General features: G+C 50.7%; 1 protein-coding gene across 3 annotated transcripts in view; it reads right to left on the reverse strand.

The window, feature by feature from the left end:
• Positions 1 to 20,312, reverse strand: part of SCUBE1 (signal peptide, CUB domain and EGF like domain containing 1) — a 174,939-nt gene that overhangs the window by 121,935 nt on the left and 32,692 nt on the right. For all 3 annotated transcript variants that reach the window (XR_007517430.1, XM_049884602.1, XM_049884601.1), the window contains exon 3: positions 14,747 to 14,875. Coding sequence is in view for 2 of the 3 variants with exons in the window: in XM_049884602.1 (XP_049740559.1) it covers positions 14,747 to 14,875 (129 nt within the window). In the remaining variant the exon portion in view is untranslated. The remainder of the gene's footprint in view (positions 1 to 14,746; positions 14,876 to 20,312) is intronic.

Here is a 20,312-nt window from a genome sequence, read left to right on the forward strand (position 1 = left end):
TGCTGATCTGTTGGGGTGGCAAGATAGTGGGGGGTTCTTTTCTGTCTCTTGTATTGATTTCCCTGAATGTTTCTGTGTAATCGTTATACGTGTAGAAGACGGATGAGTAAACAGACACTTTGAGCCCTGGCATCTGCACTCTCACTCTGGGCGGGGCACAGCCAGCCAGCATGGCGTACGGAGTGATTCTGCCCGGAGGCCCAGGGAAGAGGCACCGCAGAGCTGGACTACTCAGACAGTCAGGGAGAAGGTTCTCCAGGGAGTGGGACAGCACGTGTGGGGGTGGGCAGGGGATGCCTGGAGGACACGGGGTGCCTGCAGGGCATGGGGTTCCTGGGACAGGCAGGATAGTCCCTTTGCTGGGAGCCTAGGAGCCCCCTGGGTGGTGTAAAGTTTGTGTTCAACTACTAACCTAAAAGTTGATGGTTCAAAACCACCCACCCAGTGGCTCCACAGAAGGAAGACGTGGTGATCTGCTTCCATAAAGATGACAGCTGGGAAAACCCTACAGAGCAGCTCTACACCTGGGGTCGCTGTAAGCCGGAACTGACTCAATGGCAAGGGGTTTGCTTGGAGCCGAGAAGAGCGGACGGCAGGGGCTGGATCACAAGGGGCCAGATGCCAGGCTGAGGAAGTGACTCCCACAATGGCCCCGGGAGGACCCCACTTGGAGGGACTTTGCCAACGGCTGGTCCCAAGTGACACCACTGACGTCTGACCCCTTGCTGGCCAGCAGATGAGCCGGGGGGAGGGCAAGTCTGCCTGTAGGATTCTCTCCCTGCCATTAGGGTAATATCTGGCAGGCTACTAAAGACCCCAGTTGGCAGCCTCTGGTGCCCACTTCCCACGCCTAAGGAGTGCCAGCCAGGCACAGGGCGCCTCTGCCAGCCTATCTATTTCCAGCCGTATGCGGTTGGGCCAGGCCGTGCACGGGGCTGGCTAATGGCCACCATAAACACTGGGGCCTCTCCTGCTGGTGCTGGGAGGGAGGGGGGTAACTGAAGCTTCTTCCCAGACACAACAGGCCCAGAAAATGCCCAGGGTGACCCCAAACGCCATCCAGGGCCCAGGCTGCTCCAAAACAAGCAGGGCTGCTGGCAAAGGAGGTGCTGGCCCGGAGACTCGGAACTGTGGGCTGTTGGCAGTGTCTGGTTTAGGGCGTATGTTTTGGTGACAGGGTATTTTTAAAGAGCCTTCACAAGACACTTAGTTTTTGTTTATTTCTCCAAGTTCTGACCAAGCCTTTGGCACGTGGACTACAAACAGGAACAGATGAAGCGAAGTGTCTGTGGGCCTGGCCTGTCCTCCTCAGCGGGGTGTTTGTTTTGCTGTTCATGAGCCTGGCATTTTCTGCCCTGGGACAGAGCAGCACTTCTTCCCCACACCACCAAATCGAGACTACCCAAAGGTGGGGCTGGGCCCAGGGGAGGGATGGGAGGCCACTGACGTGCACCATGGGGGAAGGTAGCCTCCTAGGGCGAGGAGGCCCTGACCTGAAGGTGCTGTCACATGGGAGCGGGAGAGAAAGGACATGCCTGCCCCAGGAGCCTCCGTGTACCCATGCTATTCACACACGCCTCGCTCTATTCTGCGTAGCCCTCCCCAGAGAGCATTACCCCTCTAGTCCAGGTGACAGAAGTGAGGAGCAGAGGTCACCCCAGACCACTAGCTGGGAGGGAGCCCAGAGCCCAGGCTGCAGTGCCTGAGTCCAAGCCCACGCTCTTGTCTCATCTAGAGCGGGGACCAGAGGCGGGCAGGAGGTGTGGGTATCAGGTGCCATCGGCTGGCCGCTGGGAGGGTCAGTCACACGGCTGCTAGGAGACCTTCCATGGTGGTCGATGCAGTCCAAGTGAGTATTCCTCAGAGGCAGGTTTGTCACTGCTGCCAAGTCGAGTGAGTCCTCCGAAAGTCAGAATCAGGAATTTTGCCCTCTTCCCGCCATCACACAAACGAGCCTTCTTTGGGCTGGGTTGTGTGGGCCCCAGGGACGAAGAGATACATCACCTGTGAGCTGGACCCTCCAGGAGCCCCAGGGACATAGAAGAGGCCACCGAGGCACGGTGACAATCCTGGGGGTCCCTGGGACTCAGAGGAGGCGTGCCAATCACACTGCACAGGGCAGGCTTTCTGAGCTGGGTCCTCAGGGGCATGTCAGTGTTGGCCGAGTTAACTAAGGATGGGGAAGGGCAATGCAGGCAGAAGAGACAGCAGGTGTAGGGCCACTCCGGAGAAAGGAAGGGTGGTATGTCCAGGGAGATGACAGCTCTGAGAATAAGGAGGGAGGGAGACAGGGACTGGGTCTTTCAGGGACTAGGAGGGACAGCAAAGAGCTTAGCCACTGTCCCTGAGGCCAAATCCTACAAGTGCCATGCTGCCAAGTCACCAACCACCAGACGGTGGAGGAAGAAGGGCCGGGGTGGGAACGGCTTCTCAGGTGGGCAGGGTTCTCATCGCCCCCTGAGCAGTGTGGCCACTGCAAGAGGCTGTTTGAAAAACCGGGCTCTGCTGCTATCAACAACCCCCTGCAGGATCTGCAAACCAGTGATCCAAACCCACCATTCATTTCACATGGGATGGGGAAAACGAGGCACAGAGAGGCAGGGAGGCTCCCATGGTATCACAGTGGCTCAGTGGCCCAGGAGCCCAAATCTCAGCCCACTGCTTTTTCACCTTAGCACCCAGTGGCCACCCATGGACAGCACCCTGCTGTTGCCCACCGGACCCCTGGACAGACAGTGGCTGGTGGCTCTACAAGCCTGCTCCGTCCCTATAGTAGCCTGGTCTGCGTTGTCCCCTGCCCTACCCTGCTCCAGGACCACTCCATTTTTGCAGTGATTGGGGGGATGAAAGAAGCCGTTAACAGAGACGCACAACAGCATGCAGGGAGTGTCTTTTTCTCAGGCCAAAGAATCTCCAGCGGGTGAACAGCTGTGAAATCCGGAGAGGCGAGTGGGCACGACCCTGCTGTGGGCTGCTGCCGCAGCAATCCCCCAGACCCAGCGTCTGCTCCTCAGCGGCCTAGACCATCTGAATTTGGGCCAAGGATGGGGAAGAGAGGGGATGGTGTCGATAAAAAGAACAGGAATAAGCCTCTTGAGTTTACCTTAAAAAATATTGGTGCTTATGGAGTTGACGATGTCCAAAGTTGTTTAGTTTTACATTAAAAGGTTCAGTGTTTTTCCACTAGCAAGAAACACGTTGGAGCTGTTGAAGTACAAAGACAAATAAACAGAGGCAACTTGAGCCTTCATTCGGGTTCAAGGGAGCAACACGTTGTCTCCAGCTGTCCACCAGGATGAGAGGGGGCGGCTTCAAAGGGCTGAGGCAGTGCAGCCCTTTCATCATGCTGGGTGGGGAGCTGCCTCTGCTGCACTGGCACCGAGCACCTGAGGCGTCCGTGGGGGACTTCCTCCCACACGTGCAGTGGGGCCCCAGGTCCCGGCAGGAGTCCCCGAGTTTCACTCCTTCTTGCCTTCTCTCTCCACTCGGTAGCCTTGAGTGTCAGCAGCACATCTGTCTTCTCATCTGACCCCGACAGGCGAGAGTCATCCCCATTTTGCAGAGAACAAAACTGAGGCTCTGAGAAATCAGGTGACGTGTCCAAGGTCACAGAATCAGTCCGTGGCAGAGCTGAGACTGGAAGCTCTGATGCCATGTGACCCTAATGTCAGTGAAGGCAAGAAGGAACGAAAGAGGAAGGGAAGCTTCCAGCCCCAGGAGAGTCTGTAAGCAGTAGCTTGTTGGGTGGAGTCCTGACAGGAGTAAACCCCAGCACAGGACATCAGGCCCAGGGCCTGGGCTCATTCCCTACATCCCTGCCAGCTCACGAAATACGTCCATCATTTGAAAAAGCATTCTGCATTTTGATTAAAGATTCTATAGAAGAATCCTGATCAAAAGGGGGAAAATGCAGAACAGAAATTCAAATTCTCATGGACTCAGACTTTCTGGAGCCATGGAGCCTGGACGAACCCCCAAAACTATTTCCCTGAGATAATCTTTACACCTTAAGCCAAAAATATCCCCTGAAGTCTTCTTAAAACCCAACAATAGTTTAGCTTAACTAGTAAAGAATGTCGGCCTTGAGCACTGTGCTCTTTTAAGATGTATCTATGTGGAATTAAATTGACAACAGCAACTTAAAAGTTTAGATGGGAGCTTTAGAGGGCAGTGAGTTTACATTAATAGGCGAGGAGCAACTGAGAAAAGAGGATGAGAATGGTTGTACAGCCCAAAGAACGTAATCAATGTCACTGAATTATACACGTAGAAACTTGAATTGCTGTATGTTTTTGCTGTGTATATTCTCAATAACAAAAACAAAAATAGAATGAATTATTTTAAAAAGCATCTGGCTTTGCACATGAGAATAAATGAGAATTAGAAAATTCACACCTATTGCGCCCTTATGGAAGGCCGAGTACACACAGATGACCACCTTAGTCTGTGTACCAGCCCTGGAAAATAAGCACTATTATTCACCCCGCCTTACAGATGGAGGTGCAGGGGTTCAGAGAGGCTGAGTAACTTTCTCAGGGTCACACAGTAAGTAAGTGATGGATCCCAGAGTCGAAGCTAGGCAGGCTCACTCCCTGCGCTTCTCAGGGGCAGGGGGCATCCACTCATCTCTTATTGGCACTCAGGGAGCAAGCATTCAGGGAGTCTCCAGGGAATGAATGGATGAGAATGCTGTGGGTAACTCAGCTCAACTCCACACACAGCTGTTCTGATCGCTGCCTTTAAACGCTGCCTAGAAGCTGGTCTGCCTATGCCCCAGGCTCTTGAACTTGGACATCCACCTGCCAGCGCACTGTTTCCATCTGGACGGCTGTTGATCGTGTCAAACCGCGCCTGGCCAAACTGACTCTGGAGTCCTGTGCCCCAGCCCAAGATGTGTCCTCTCCCGGTCTCCCGTCTCAGCTACAGCCACAGGGCCACATGGATGTTTGATTCCTTTCTCCCTCACCTCTGACATCTCATCCATCAGCAAGGCCTGTTGGCTCTGATTTCAAAACATATTCTGGATTCAGCCACTTCTCATCACCTCCACCGCTGCCGTCCTGGGCGGAGCCCCCAGCATCTTGGGCCCGGACCTCTGTAGTGGTCTCCTAACCGGTCTCCTTCCTTAACCTAGTCCACTGCCATTCCCTGTAACACAGTCTATACTTAGCAGCCAGAAGGGGTTGCTAATTAGAGTGTCGATCAGATCATGCCAACTCCTGGTTAAAACCAGTTGGCACACCTACTGAGAATCTGCACTTCTAACAAGTTGCCAGGTGATGCTAATCCTGCGGGTCAGGGTCCAATACTGAGAGCCACTAGTAGGGCAGTGACAAGTTCCCAGGTGGTGCTAATCCAGCTGGTTAGGGACCAATGCTCAGACCCACTAGTAGGGCAGTGACAATTTCCCAGGTGGTGCTAATCCTGCGGGTTAGGGACCAATGCTGAGAACCACTAGTAGAGCAGTGACAAGTTCCCAGGTGGTGCTAATCCAGCTGGTTAGGGACCAACGCTGAGAACCACTAGTAGGGCAGTGACAAATTCCCACGTGGTGCTAATCCTGAGGGTCAGGGACCAATGCTGAGGACCACTAGTAGGGCAGTGACAAGTTCCCAGGTGGTGCTAATCCAGCTGGTTAGGGACCAATGCTGAGAACCACTAGTAGAGCAGTGACAAGTTCCCAGGTGGTGCTAATCCTGCGGGTTAGGGACCAATGTTCAGAACCACTAGTAGGGCCGTGACAAGTTCCCAGGTGGTGCTAATCCTGCAGGTCAGAGACCAATGCTGAGAACCACTAGTAGAGCAGTGACTAGTTCCCAGGTGGTGCTAATCCTGAGGGTTAGGGACAAATGCTGAGAACCACTAGTAGAACAGTGACAAGTTCCCAGGTGGTGCTAATCCTGAGGGTTAGGGACCAATGCTGAGAACCACTAGTAGGGCCAGTGACAGGTTCCCAGGTGATGGTAATCCTGCGGGTTAGGGACCAATGCTGAGAACCACTAGTAGGGCAGTGACAAGTTCCCAGGTGGTGCTAATCCTGCGGGTCAGGAACCAATGCTGAGAACCACTAGTTGGGGCAGTGACAGGTTCCCAGGTGATGCTAATCCTGCGGGTTAGGGACCAATGCTGAGAACCACTAGTAGGGGCTGTGATAGGTTCCCAGGTGATGCTAATCCTACGGGTTAGGGACCAATGGTGAGAGTCACTAGCAGAGCAGTGACAAGTTCCCAGGCGGTGCTAATCCTGCAGGTTAGGGACAAATGCTGAGAACCACTAGTAGGGCAGTGACAAGTTCCCAGGTGATGCTAATCCAGCTGGTTAGGGACCAATGCTGAGAGCCACTAGTAGGGCAGTGGGTCTCAAAGTTTACTATACATGAGAATCACCGGGGGATCTTGTTAAATGTAGATTCTGATTCAGTATATCTGGGGTGGAAATGTAAATTCTCCGCAGGGGTCTGAACCAGAACAACCAGTTTGAAGCCCTGTTACAACGTCCATGGCTTGCCAACTAATCTAGAAAAAAATCCAAACTGGGTGCCAGCCCCATAAGGCCCTGCATGACCCAGCCCCTGCCCACCTCCCTGACCACCCTCCTCCTGCCCCTTCTCACTCCCGATCCTCCAGGCACACTGACCTCAGTCTGGAGGGAAGACTGTCTCTAGACCTCCAAATGGCGGCTTCCTCCTCTTCACTGGGGACTCCGGACTTTGGTCCCTCCCCTTGAATCTGGACCTTTGGCCGACAGAGTTTGCTGCAAGTGACTGCCGAGCCCTGACTGCAAAATGCCATGACCTTCCATCGTTTTCTCTTGGGACAGCAGCTCTTGGAACCCAGCCGCCATGCTGTGAGGAAGTCCCAGCAGCCCATGTGGAAAGACCACGTGGAGAAGCTGCAAGTCAGTGTTCTGGCCGAAAGCCAACACCAACCACTAACACAAGTGAAGAAGCTTCCAAGGGATTCTGGCTCCTGCCATCACCACCCCCAGCCTCCGAGTCTCCCAGCTGAGGCGCCAAGATCGTGGAGCAGAAACAAGCTGTCCCTGCTCTGCCCTGTGTGAATTCCTGACCCACAGAACCCAGCGGCAGAATAAAAGGGTGCTTTATACCACTAAGTACGAGCTGGTTTTCATGCAGCAATAGTAACTAAAATACTACCCTAAAGTGGTTGTCCTCCCCTCCATCACTCTTGACCACATTATTTTATTATTTTTCCAATGCATTTGACCTGACCTGACCCTACTGGACCAAATTATAGGTTTACTTGTTTGCTGACCTTCCCCCTGCACTATGTAAGTTCACAAGCACGGGGGCCCTGCCGATTCTGTTCGCCACTGACGGCATACAGAGGTGCTCAGCACACCGTTATGGAATGAATAAATGGGTGGACGCTAGGTGAAGGGCTCTAACCCAGCACTCTCCACTTTTCGTTGCGGTGCGAGTATTTCCGACTTTCTCGCAAACCTGGGCGCCCTGAGGGAGATGCCTCATCTAGTGTCTCTACCTTCACTGTGTGCCAGCACGGAGGTTAGCTGGGCGAGAGGGCGTTCACAGCTACAAGGCACATTTACATCTGACGTATGCATTCTACAAGTATTTATGAAACACTTACGCCAGGCCAGGCATTGCACAGGCTGCGAGGAGGAAGACAGGAAGGGCAGACAGAGTCTGCTTTCAGGGGTAAGAAGAGAGAACTCCAACGCAGAGTTACGATGGGTGTATACAACATGGCGTACGTCCGAGAAGACATCAGGGCAAGGGAGAGATCTGGGCTGGGTCTTGAAGGGCGGATAGGTGGTCACCAGGGAGCAGCTCCTGCACAGCAGAGATGTGTGGAGGGGCTCTCTGGGTTTAAGGAAGGCTGGGCCAGGGGCGCAGGTGGGCCAAGGTGAGAGGTGGGGGCAGAGGCCAGCAGGGCCCTGGCCTAGGTGGCCTCATGAGCTGGTGGGCTGATGAGCCAGGTGTTTCTGCAGAAGCGGCGGCAGCCGCAGGGCAGGGCCCTGGAAGAGCGGGACTCCAAGCACTCGGACAGGGAAGAAGGCCCCCAAGGAAAGCTCCAGTGCTTCCAAGGCTCCTGCCGAGGGTGGCAAGCTCTTCCTTTGGTCAAGGGAGGCAGGACAGGCTTTGGGGAGGTGGCACCCCTATGGTGACCTCTCTGGAGTGAGGGGTGCTCTCTTGCCCTTTAGCACGCCCCCCACCAGCTGAGCCTGGCAGGTTCTAGATGCCCTCAGGGACTCCCAAGCTCGTGCCCAGGGGTAGGGGGTGCATATCTAATACCCCGCAGCAGGGGGCCCCTCCTTGAACCCGCCAGCCTCCCAGAGTTGGTGCTGTTCTGGGCGCTGTGGGGGAGGGATGGGCATGGGGGCCCTGGCTCCCTAGGCTCCTAGGCCTAGGATTGGTGAAGACACACACCTGGGCTCTGTTCCCAGCTCTGCCACTTACTGGCCGTCTGAGCCTCAGTTTTCCCCTTTGTAAAAAGGGGATATGGATGGCTTTGACCATGAATGGAAAGAGACCATGCAACAGCACCCTGGGCAGCTCAGAGGGCCCCCCCGGCAGACACCGGACCCAAATCCACTCATCTCACCTGGGTGGAATGGTCAACCTACACTGGGGCAAGGCCAGGTATACAGTAGGTGCTCAAGCAATGTTAACAGTGGTGGAAGGATCTGGTTAATGAAACAACCCTTCTGCGGGACTTGTTTACAAGGACTTCTCTTCATCGGGGGGAAAAAAGTGCCGAAAAGCCAGTCTGCAATTACAACTGGACAAACCAAAGAAACACAGTTTTCAGTAAGTCAGGGTGAAGACTGGGGTCGGACGGAACATCTGGATACGTGAACTAATGGCTTTAGAGAAAGAGGAGCCTTGCTTTATGGAGACGGGAAAAAAATTACCCTCTGCTGGTTTTAATTTAAGATGAAAAAAAAATCTTATTCTATTAGCCTACATATCGCTCTTATGCCCAATTGCATGGAGTTTGGAATAATATTTTTTAAACAGAACTACTGCTATTTCAAGTAATTACAATGCTAAAAGCCATCATTTGGGGTTGAGCAAGGGTCTCATCATGGTTTCAATTCCCTCTGGTGTCATTTTCTGTTATATTTGAGAAATTCCTTAATAAAGATGTCAAGTAGAAAGCAGGTTTCGCTCCCAGGAGGACAGAGTTGGCTCCCTTCCAGGACACAGTCCCAGGCGAGCTATCTTCACAAGAAAATAACCTCATTCGTGTGAAAGAAAAGGCTCAACTGTGAAAACTTGGGCAAGAAAATAACTCTTCAGCCATCAGCCTCATCTCTCCTAATTACCTTGGAACTCTTTTCAGGCTGTGCTACTCACTTCCTTGTGACTGGGTTTCTCTCCAGCCCTCATCCCTGAGGAATTCCGCGGACAAGACTCTTGATCCACGCTTCTGGGGACTAAACGACAGAGAGATGTGAACAGTGTCGCTGTCGCCGGTGGGTGGTGGGTCGTGGGACGAGGTGCAGAGGCTGACCAGAGGTGGTCAGAACTGCACAGGTGGTGAGAACGAGAACCTTCCGGCAATCACTCACCCCTGCAGCGGCAGGCCCTGGGCTGCAGTTTCATCGGGAAGCACAGCCAGGGTGCCTGCTGAGGCCCAGGGGGTTTCTTACATGACAGCTGAGTAGTTGTGAGCAATAGGGAGTGGTGAGGATTGCGGCAGACAGGGGCAGCTGCAGTGTAGCTCCTGCCAGTTGCTGCCGGAACCACACTTAGATGGGGGGGAGAGGTGCCCCTGTGCTGGGCCCCACATTTAGGAGACCCTGCTCTGCCTCTCCTGTGGCTGAGTAAGGAGCAAGGAGTCAACAGGACCAAGGGGTCATGTGCACTTGGGACCCCCATCCACCCTTCTGGACCCTAAAATTCCCTGTCCAAATAGCCCTGTACCTGTTTGTTCTTGGAAGGACAGATGGCACTTAAATCCAAGCAGTACCAAAAGGCTGGCTGTTTGTGGAGCCTATGGCCACAGCCTGAGCACCCAGGTAAGGGTGTTCATGGGTGTGTGAGCAATGGTGTCACTAAGATTGGCGCTACCCAGTGTGATAACTCATGGTGTCAACCTCCTCCCACCATGGACCTTCTCCTGTACCAGACCATACAGAATCCCTAGTAACGTTTTTTGTACTAATGTTACCTGTAAATCGTAATTTCCATATATCGCTCCTTTTCCTTTAATTACTGCTTCATTCACAAAAAAGTTATTGATATAGGTTCACAAATACTAATTACTGCAATATTGTAGCGAAAACACCCGAAAATTGGGCAAAATTAGAGACTATAAAAACACTGGCAGCAACAAAAACAACAGTGTGTGCTTGTAGCGCCTACAGACGAAACCACGTGACTCGAAGCATAGCTGTAATTGGGTAAAATGACAGCTCTGACTGGAGGGTATTCGAAGGTTGAAAAAGTAAATTAGCATCGAATTTTAGCCCTGAAGGTATATCGATACATGTAAGCTGAGCTTACAAAAAATGTCTTTGTTGTTATAACTAACTACAGGGATATTTTTACAGTCATTTTGGTGCCACCCCCTGACAGTGTCACCTGGTGTGGTCCATGCACCTCCCCATACCCCCTAGTGACACCACTGTGTGCGAGGCTCCTTTGTGGTGTAGGATGGAGCCGGGGGAGGAAACATTTTATGGCACAAAACCCCAAGGAATCCTAAATCCAAGCCTGGCCTTCCGGGTCATTAACCAGATGCTGTTCAATCAATTCGAATTCACAGTGACAGCATGTGTGTCACAGCACAACTGTGCTCCATAGGGTTTATAGTGGCTGATTTTTGGGAAGGAGATTGCCAGGCTTTTCTTCCGAGGTGCCTCTGGGTGGACTTGAATCTCCAATTTTTCAGTTAGTACCTGAGCGTGTTACCCACTTGCACCACCCAGCGACTACTCCAGGTCATTAGGAAGGAATATTTGTGAAGGTAGAAAATGGAATAGATTCTAGTTTTGGAAGTTTCACTAAAAAACTCTCAAATATTTACACAAATGGGAAGTGGGTGGGCTCCATGCACACTCTGGCCTCAGGTGCCACAAGTATCAGGGGCCAGGTGGTGGTGGCCAAGCAGGAAGAAAGCTGGAAATGTCAATTTTTATGTGACATCCCTCATTTTTAACTGTTGACAAATAATCCAATCATCGTCACCATCAACAACAGCACTGTGAGGAAAAGCAGACATGTCTGCAGGCCGGAAGAGGACTACGGGCAGGCAGCTTGAAACCTCTGCCACCACATGATGACCATACACTGCATCTGTTCAGAATTTTGCCTCAGTCCATCCAGCTCGCGCCACATCTATTTCCCTATTTAATCGTCAACCCTCTGAGACAGAAATTCCTGACCCATTTCATAGTCTGGGGAACCAAAACTTGGGGGCTTTGAGAAACTGGCCTCAGATTATACAACTCATGAGTGGTGGCACCAGAATTGAAGGTCTTTAAGCTCCAAGCCCAGCAGACTCTTGCGTGATTGGTTTCAGCCAACATTCATCAAGCCTCCGTGATACGACACCGTACCAGGCACTTTAGTTCTTACAGCCTTTAACGGACAAGGGAGCTGCGGCTCCCACAATTCACCCAGCTAGGCCACATGGTCAAGCTGGCTTGGAGCCGGTTAGAATCAAGGTCTGAGTTCTTCAGTGCTGCAGTTTTGTCTCTAATGCTGGAGACGTCTGTTTGTTGGGGAAGGTCTGCCCTCAACTAAAAGCAGAGAAGCGACAGCGACAGGCTTCTCTTGGCTGCCATCTGTGTAAATTAGAAGCGTGTGAAGTTGCAATCTAGTCGGAATCGACTCAATGACATTGGGTTTTTGGGTTTTTTTGAGTTGCAATCTGTCCTCGGAGGTGGTGGGGGGAGACTCACCCAATTCTTTTAAAGCAATCAGTGTAAAAGGGATTATTGTGAAAACAGTGTTGTTAAAACAGAGGCTGGGCTTTGCCATCCGTCTGGGGACTGGTGGGGTCAGGCGCTGGAGGCACTGGGTGTACCTGCTGCAGCCAAGAACTTACAAACAGGTTGTTCTGCCCAGGAAAGAGTGTTGCATCTGGAAGGGGGAGCCACGTGTGCAGACACACCTCAGGGAGTGCAGACACCTCAGGGAGTGCAGACACCTCAGGGAGTGCAGACAGTGGGCCCTAGCCCCACGAGGTCTTGGCGGTCAAACCATCCCAGCTTAGTACATCTCGTCTGGAAGTTTTTGACAAGACAATGCCTGTTATGTTTTGAGGGCTCAGTGCTAGGTGTTCCTCTACATGCTTTACATCTGTGATCTCACTGGATCCACATGAAGACCCTCTGAGACACGGGGGATGAATCTCATTTGATAGGGGAGCAAGCTGAGGCACAGAGAGGTGAAGTGACTGGCCAAAGGTCATATGGCCGATAATTGGCAGAGCCAAGATTTGAGCCGAGAGCTGGCAATTCCCAACCTCTGTCCTCTTGGCCTCTGGGCGATACTGCTGGCTGTGAGCTGGCTGTCCCACGGGACTGTTAGTGGTTAAGCACTCAGGCGCTAACTGAAAGGTTGGTGGCTCAAACCCACCAGCCGCTCCACGGGAGAAAGACGTGGCAGCCTGCTTCCATGAAGATTTACAGCTTTGAACACTCTATGGGGCAGCTCTACTCTGTCCTGTAGGGTTGCTCTGAGTTGGAATCAACTCAACAGCACACAACCACAACTACTTTACCAAACATGATGTCCTATATATCTGCCATGATAAAAAAAAAGGCAGGAAACAAATAATAACCGAGGCCATGGGGACTGTCAGTTCATCACATTGCCCTCTGCCTTCACTGACCACCTGATTACTGGAACGCACTATCACCGTCAACTGACAAAAGGGGAGACAACTGGTAGAGCTGAGTGCGCAGGTTTCAGCGAGGATCCAGGAGCTGACACTTGTACGGTACCAGGCCCGGCGCTGGCGACAGTCAGTGTCATACACACCCAATGCTTCACGGTGCAACCAAACCTCTGCTACTTCTGAGGCCCACACCCCCACCCCTCCTCACACCTGAACTCAGCCTCATAGAGCTCCGCATGGGCTGTGGCCTCCCCCAGCAAACTTTTCCCAGCCTTCGGTGAGCCTGCTCAATGCCACCTCCTCTTTGAAGCCCTCTGGGGAGTCAGTCCATGCAGAGGCAGTTCTTCACAGGTCCCCTAAGCTTTAGCGCTTACTTTGGGTGTAATTACACACCATGGATCTACTTCCCATAACAAGCTCATCTGAGATCCAACATGCATTAAACAGAAACAGGGAGAGAAATCTGAAGCCAATACAACCACTCTGAGGAAGAGTTCTAGAGCACCCAGGACCTCGGCCCCCCACACCACCCACCTGCAAAGTGGCAGGCCCAGTGCGGGTCTTCCCAAGCACTTCTAGAAAGCACTGCACTGAAAGCCATAAAAACCTGAATGATCCTTTGACCCCGTGGTTGCACTACTGGGAAGTGTTCCTCAGCATATGACTGGGAAAACTGGGGGAAAAAAACTTTTATGCCCAGAGCCATCTCTGGATCCTAATGGCAAGAAAAACAAACAAAATACTCAATGTTCAACCACAAAGGGGTGGCCAGGTCCCCTAGAGTGTTAGCAATGCCTCTTTGTTGACTACTTAGCACCTCCTAAGTGTCGGCCATTTCACCCACACTGTGTCATTTTGTCCTCACCTATAGCCTGGTGACACAGGTAGCATAATTAGCCCACTTCACAGTGGGGAAGACTGAGGCTCGGTGAGCAGGATGATAGTAACAGCTCCTGGCACTGAGTGCCGGGCTTGCTTCTCAGTGCTAGCTGACATTATCTTAGTTACTGCTCACAAGAGCCCTGTGAGGCAGCTGCTCACAACCTTTAACCGATAAGGCCCAGAGAGGTTAAGTCACATATCCACAGCATGCTCTTGATGAATCCACGCTTGTACCCTCCAGTCATTGTTTTGGGTCACTCACCAGCCAAAGGCCAAGAAGGCTCAGGATCCATGCACTTTCCATCATGAGCTCCCTTCCCCTCTGCAGACCTGGAACCACCTCTGGTGCAGCCACTTATCGGACTATCGCTCGGCTGCACAGTACTGAGGCTGCTGTATGGCACACTCTCACCTGATCTGACCTAGCTCTGATGATGGTAGCAACCCAAACCAAACCCAAACCCATGTCCATTCAGTTGAATCCTACTCATAGTGATCCTACAGGACAGAGTAAAACTGCCCCATAGGGTTTACAAAGAGCAGCTGGAGGATTTGAACTGCTGACCTTTTGGTTAGCAGCAGAATGTCTAACCACTGTACCACCAGGGCTCCATGGCAGCAACAGCGGCCTCATTAAAATGCCTGGGGTACATGCGATGTTAATGGGAAAAGCAAGATGCAAAACCAGGCTGACCATCCGATCAGCACTACAGTAAAAACACTGGATACAGAGAGAAGAGTGAAAGGACACACACCAGCATCGCTAAAAATGGTTTACATTTTTCTTCTCCCTACTCTACATTTTTCCACTTTATGTGGCAAGCTTGCATTACTCTTATAAATTTTATAACACTAGTTTAAAATATATACTTTAATCATATAAATCTGGAGTTATATAAGAGTCCTCAAGGAACCAAAGGAAGGCTAGCTTTCCCCAGGCCCCAACTCTGCAAGCTGAAGTTGAGAAACAGGCTGGAGTGGGCCCAGCGGGCAGGATGGGCCCAGCAGGTGGGCACAGCCACCTCACTCACCCAGGCAGTTGTGTCCGTCCTGTGCCAACATGAAGCCGTCAAAGCAGGTGCACCTGTAGTTCCCCGGGATATTGATGCACTCGTGGACACAGCCCCCATTGTAGTAGTCATTCTCACACTCGTCGATGTCTGCAAAACGAGGGGCAGAAAGGTGTCAGAGGGAGAGCCTGGGACCCTCCCTACCCCTACTGCTGAAGCCACCAGGACATGAGTGGCTAGAGGGCGACTCAACAGGTATGTACTAAGGTCCTTGCTGGGGGCTGGGGACCCAGGGATTACAATGATGAAGATGCTGGCTTTGTAGCAAGGCTGGCCACTGCCTTACAGAGCAGGGCCACATGTTGGGCATGGTGTGGGCACCTTTCCTTCGAGATTTCACCTAGCTGTCACCACAGGGAAGAAGGCCCAATTCAAGCTCAGATTTGCCTCGCTCGAAAGTCTCTTAACAGTAACAGCATGCAGGGACCCTGTCTACTATCCCTAAGAACTGGCTATCCAGGCTACTTGAAAGCCTCCTGGAAACGGGGAGCTCTTTACTTGTGCAGCAGGGGATATTGGATAAAATTAACTTTGCACACAGGCAGAAAAAGCAACCATCCCCCCCCCCCCGCCGGTGAATGTAAGCCCTGAAATGAAAGAAAAGCCCATCTAATCCCCCAAATAGTTTCCTTTTACATCAGTGTCTGATCCTGAATTTCTACTGCTCCAGTTTCCTTGTAACAAAGGCTTCTGTCTCATAGACAGGTTGCCCTTGTTGCTGTTTTAAGGCTTTTTGAGCATTTCACATCAAGGGCCAAAGTGGTATCAGTTCTGGAGCTCCAGAGAGATTGGAGAAACTTTGAAGAATAAGAGGAACGCCCCAGTTAACACTCAATGAGCTGCTTCAGTGCCCAAGCCCTACTCCCAACACTTGATATGCCATTATCTCTTTAATCTGCACACTAACTCAGTGAAGTACCATCATCATTATCCCAATTTTACAAGAGCACTGAAGAAACTGAGGTGCAGGGAGGATACAAAGTTGCCAAAGGTCACACACCCCGAAGGTGGTACAAGTGGGATTCGAACCACACAGTCTGGCTTGGGAGTCCCAGGGAACCTAACCCTGGCTCTGCGGGGCCTCTCTGGGAGTGCCAACCATGGCGGCCCCAGGCATAGGGAGACCATGTTAGCAATCGCCTGGGGCACTCACTCTTTTCTTCTTGCTACCAGGTCTTCAGACTCCCCCACCCTAACTCATGGGGCTTGTCCACCTCAACCAACACTGAACTTGACCTTCAGAGGTTCCCAGAGGCATCAACGGAAGTGCTTCACACAGCGGAACCGGAAGTACCCCCAGCAAAGCAGAACCGGAAGTGCCTCGAAAGGGGAGAAAGCGTGAGAGGAGACCTACCAAGTCCAAGAGGAAGTTTGAAGCTGGGTTCCAGCTACAAAAGCAGGGATGGGGGCAGCCTGGAAAAGAGAGGAACGTGGAGGCAAGCCTGATTACCCCTCAAATGCCTGAGGAGCTGGTGTGAGGAGGCACTGAGTTCATTCTCTCCACATTGGTCTGCAGGGCTGAGCTGTACTCAGTGGGGGGAACTCATGGGGGCCAATTAACTTTGACCAGGAGGAATACCCGCCTAGAAGGCAGAGGCTGTCTCAGAAGGTAGTGAGCTCCCTGACTTCGGATGTGACCAATCACCACCTCCATATCTGCCTTCCAGAGAGTCTGCTGAGCAGAGGGGATACTGCAGTAAAAACAGCAGCATCTGTGCCAGAGTGCCAAAGTACAGTGTCTGGGCTGTGCAGCCCACTCCTGGTGCCCACCAATCAGCTTGGTAAGGGAGGAACAAAGTAGCCCGGATCTCCAAGGGCTCAAGAAACAGGAGGCTTCCCCCCAACTTGTCTGCAGTGGCCAACTGCCTGTGCGATTCTCCAGGGCTGGGAAGCAGATTCAATTCTGCAACTCCTCTGGATTGTTTTTAATATGATATTCAGCGTACTTAGGAATTTCAAATAACATTAAAGGAGGATGGAAGATTTTAGTGTTTATAAAGGGCACTTGGGTTTACAAAGGCTGAGGGATGCTGATCACTTAACAATTTCCGTTTCTAGCCCTGACCTCTCATCAGAGCCCCAGACACACCCAATTTAACTGCCTCTTCCCTGGCTCTCTACAGACACTACAAAGGCAAGGTGACCCAAATTCAGCTCACCAACGTTCCTCAGCCTGCTCCTCCCTGGGGCTCACCATCTAAGTGAACGTTGTTATTCTTCTGCCTCTCCCCCACATCTAGTCATCCACCAAAGGATGGTTTTTCTATACCCTTAACATGGTTACAGAAACCCTGGTGCCATAGTGGTTAGGAGCTACAGCTGCTAACCAAAAGGTCTGCAGTTCGAATCCACTAGGCGCTCCTTGGAAACCCTATGGGGCAGTTCTACTCTGTCCTACAGGGTTGTTATGAGTCGGAAACGACCCAACGGCAACGAGTTTGGTTTTCTTTTTTTAACATAGTCACGTTGGTTTTCCATTCCCACTGTCTGTCAGCCTCATCATCAACTCTCACCTGACCTGACCTGGCAGCCCCCTAACTGTTTCCTCCCCACATTCATTTGGACAGGCCACTCCGGTGAAGTTCGCATGTCCCAACCCTTGGGCTGGAGCCTGATGGATCTATTCAAAAGAGCACATGGTGTTGGATTAGCATTAACAACTGCTACTGGTCCCAGAGTGGGCACATGACTTAGGTTGGATCAATCAGACTGAGGGGAAGAGCTTATATTCCATGCTTGGGTAAAAGGATCCCCTCTCTCAAGCAGTATTTCAGAAGAAAGCATGTAAGTATCCACCCCTGAAACATACATTAATTCTTATAGCAACCTTCTGGAGTTAAGTGTTTTAAATTACATCTTATAGCTGAGCAAACTAAAGTGCAGAGAGGCTAGGTAATCACTCAAAGTCACGTGGTGGTAGGGCAAGGATTAGCACAGAGGTCTTTCAGTCGACAAAGACCACGCTCTTTCTGATAAGTTAGAGTGCCATGGCATGCAAGTCATTGGCCAAGAAAGTACTATCCAATCGTCCAAACACCAATTCACCCATCCATCCTTCCACTCACTCCCCATCCATCCATTCACACACATACACATCTCAACCCACGCCCATCCAGTGCTGCAAGTATTCAGACAGACACGCGCCCATTCATTCACTCATCCATACAAACACTCACACCTGCCATTAACCATCCAGCACCATCATGATGGATGGTTACCTACCCAGCCATCCTTTCATTTGTCCATTTCTGCTAAAGTCTTTCCCTCCAAATATCCAGTCAGCTAACTATCCTTCCAGTCATCCAATTGTCTATGTGCCCGTTTAAATCCCTACCCATCCATCCATTTTTCTAGCCAAACACACACCCATGTGTCAAACATTCATCCATCCACCCATTGATCTAAATGTTTAGTCAGCCACCCATCCTTCTATTCGTCTAAACTTGCATTCACTCATCCTATCAGGCCTAACCATTCATCCATCTCTTCAATGATCCAAACATCCACCCTTCTATCCAAAAACACATCAGTTCATCCATACATTGAAATACCTACCCACTTACCTATCTATCCAGCCAAAAACATCTACCCATCCATCTTTTCAAACTTAATTCACCCTCTCATCCATTTCTTCAAACTCAAATAGCTTTAAAAAATACATACAATAAGATTTTCAGAAAGAAGAAAAAGTTAGGACAAAGGAAAAAAACACAAGGATTTAAGAATCAGATAATGCCAGTGACAGTATGCAGAAATACATTAGTGAAGTTTGGCACAATTATAAAAGGCAGGCCACAGATACGGCTCTGAGCTTCCTAGAACCCAAGGCAAAGAAGGAAACACGATTGTTACATATTTACCAAACCCACAAAATGCAACTGGACAAGCTCTTTTTCTGGTGGCAAGTCTGAAAAAAATGTCTGTTTCCTGATTAGGATAATCATAGACCCCAATTTACCTGGCGTCCTTGTTGGGTGTAATTATTAACAGCACCCCTTTCATTATCGAAATGATAAATGATATACATATATCACTATGCCCAAAAGAAGGAGCTCTGGCGGTGCAGTGATTAAAGCACTTGGTTGCTAATCAAAAGGTTGGAGGTTCGAACCCACCAGTCGCTCCACAGGAGAAAGATGTGACAGTCTGCTTCTGTAAAAATTACAACCTTAGAAACAGAAACCCTGTGGGGAAGCTCTATTCTGTCCTATAGAGTCATTATGAGGCAGAATCAACTAGATGGCACTAGGCTTGGTTTTGGTTTTTTAATACCCATAATGCATTGTAAAGAGATCACTGAATAGTCAATAAAATAACTCTTGCCTTTTTTCCTTTGACTCCTCAAAGGGCAGGCCACAGTAGATGCCAAATGTGTGAGAATGTGCGCTACAAGCATCTCTTCCTCTAATTCATCCCCAAAGAGTTCCCTCAAGTCTGAGAAACAACCAATGCCTCCAATCCCCAGGCAGGAGACGCTCTCCCAGGCTTCCAAGGCCAGCCAGTCTTACCTTCCCGAGCCCAGGACGGAGGATGGCCACTCACAAGCAGAAGCCTACCCCCGATTTTCTGTTTGTGCCTCGAATGTTCATTTTTTTTTTTTTTTTTGCATAAGAGATAAACACACAAACAAACCAACTAAAAATTCTCTGCCAAAGCAAGTGTATTTGTTATTGTCAAAACCCATCTGGGAACTGCCACCCCTGAAGGAGGCTCCACCAGCCCTCAAGGCGCCCAGCACAACCAGACGAGAGAATGAAGAACAGATGATGGGGCGGGGGAGGTAGAGGAGGAAAGCAGGGGGTAGAGCAGAGCTCTCTGGAAGTTTAATCTTTTTTTTTTTTTTAGGTTTTCTTTTTTATTGTGCTTTAGGTGAAAGTTTACAGAGCAAATTAGTTTCTCATTAAGCAATTAATACACAAATTGTTCTATTACATTGGTTGCCAACCCCTTGATGTGTCAATACTCTCCACTTCTCCACCCTGGGTTCCCCATTTCCATTTGTCCAGTTTTCCTGTCCCTTCCTGCCTTCTTGTCTTTGCTTTTAGGTTAGTGTGCCCATTAGTCTAGTATACATGACTGAACTATGAAGCACCTTCCTCACATGTTATTGTTGGCCCTGTTGTTGTTGTTGTTAGGTGCTGTCTAGTCGGTTCCATCTCATAGTGACCATATGTGCAACAGAACAAAACACTGCCCGGTCCTGCGCCATCCTCGCAATCGTTATGCTTGAGCTCATTGTTGCAGCCACTGTGTCAATCCATCTCTTCAAGGGTCCTGCTCTTTTTCACTGATCTTCTACTTTACCAAGCATGATTTCCATCTCCAGGGACTGGTCTCTCCTAATAACATGTCCAAACTATATGAGACACAGCCTCACCATCCTTGCTCCTAAGGAGGATTCTGGCTGTACTTCTTCCAAGACGAATTTGTTCATTCTTTTGGTAGTCCATGGTATATTCAATATTCTTCACCAACACCATAACTCAAAGTTGTCAATTCTTCTTTGGTCTTCCCTATTCATTGCCCA

Source organism: Elephas maximus, chromosome 4 (genome assembly GCF_024166365.1).
Source record: "Elephas maximus indicus isolate mEleMax1 chromosome 4, mEleMax1 primary haplotype, whole genome shotgun sequence".
Classification (NCBI taxonomy): domain Eukaryota; kingdom Metazoa; phylum Chordata; class Mammalia; order Proboscidea; family Elephantidae; genus Elephas; species Elephas maximus.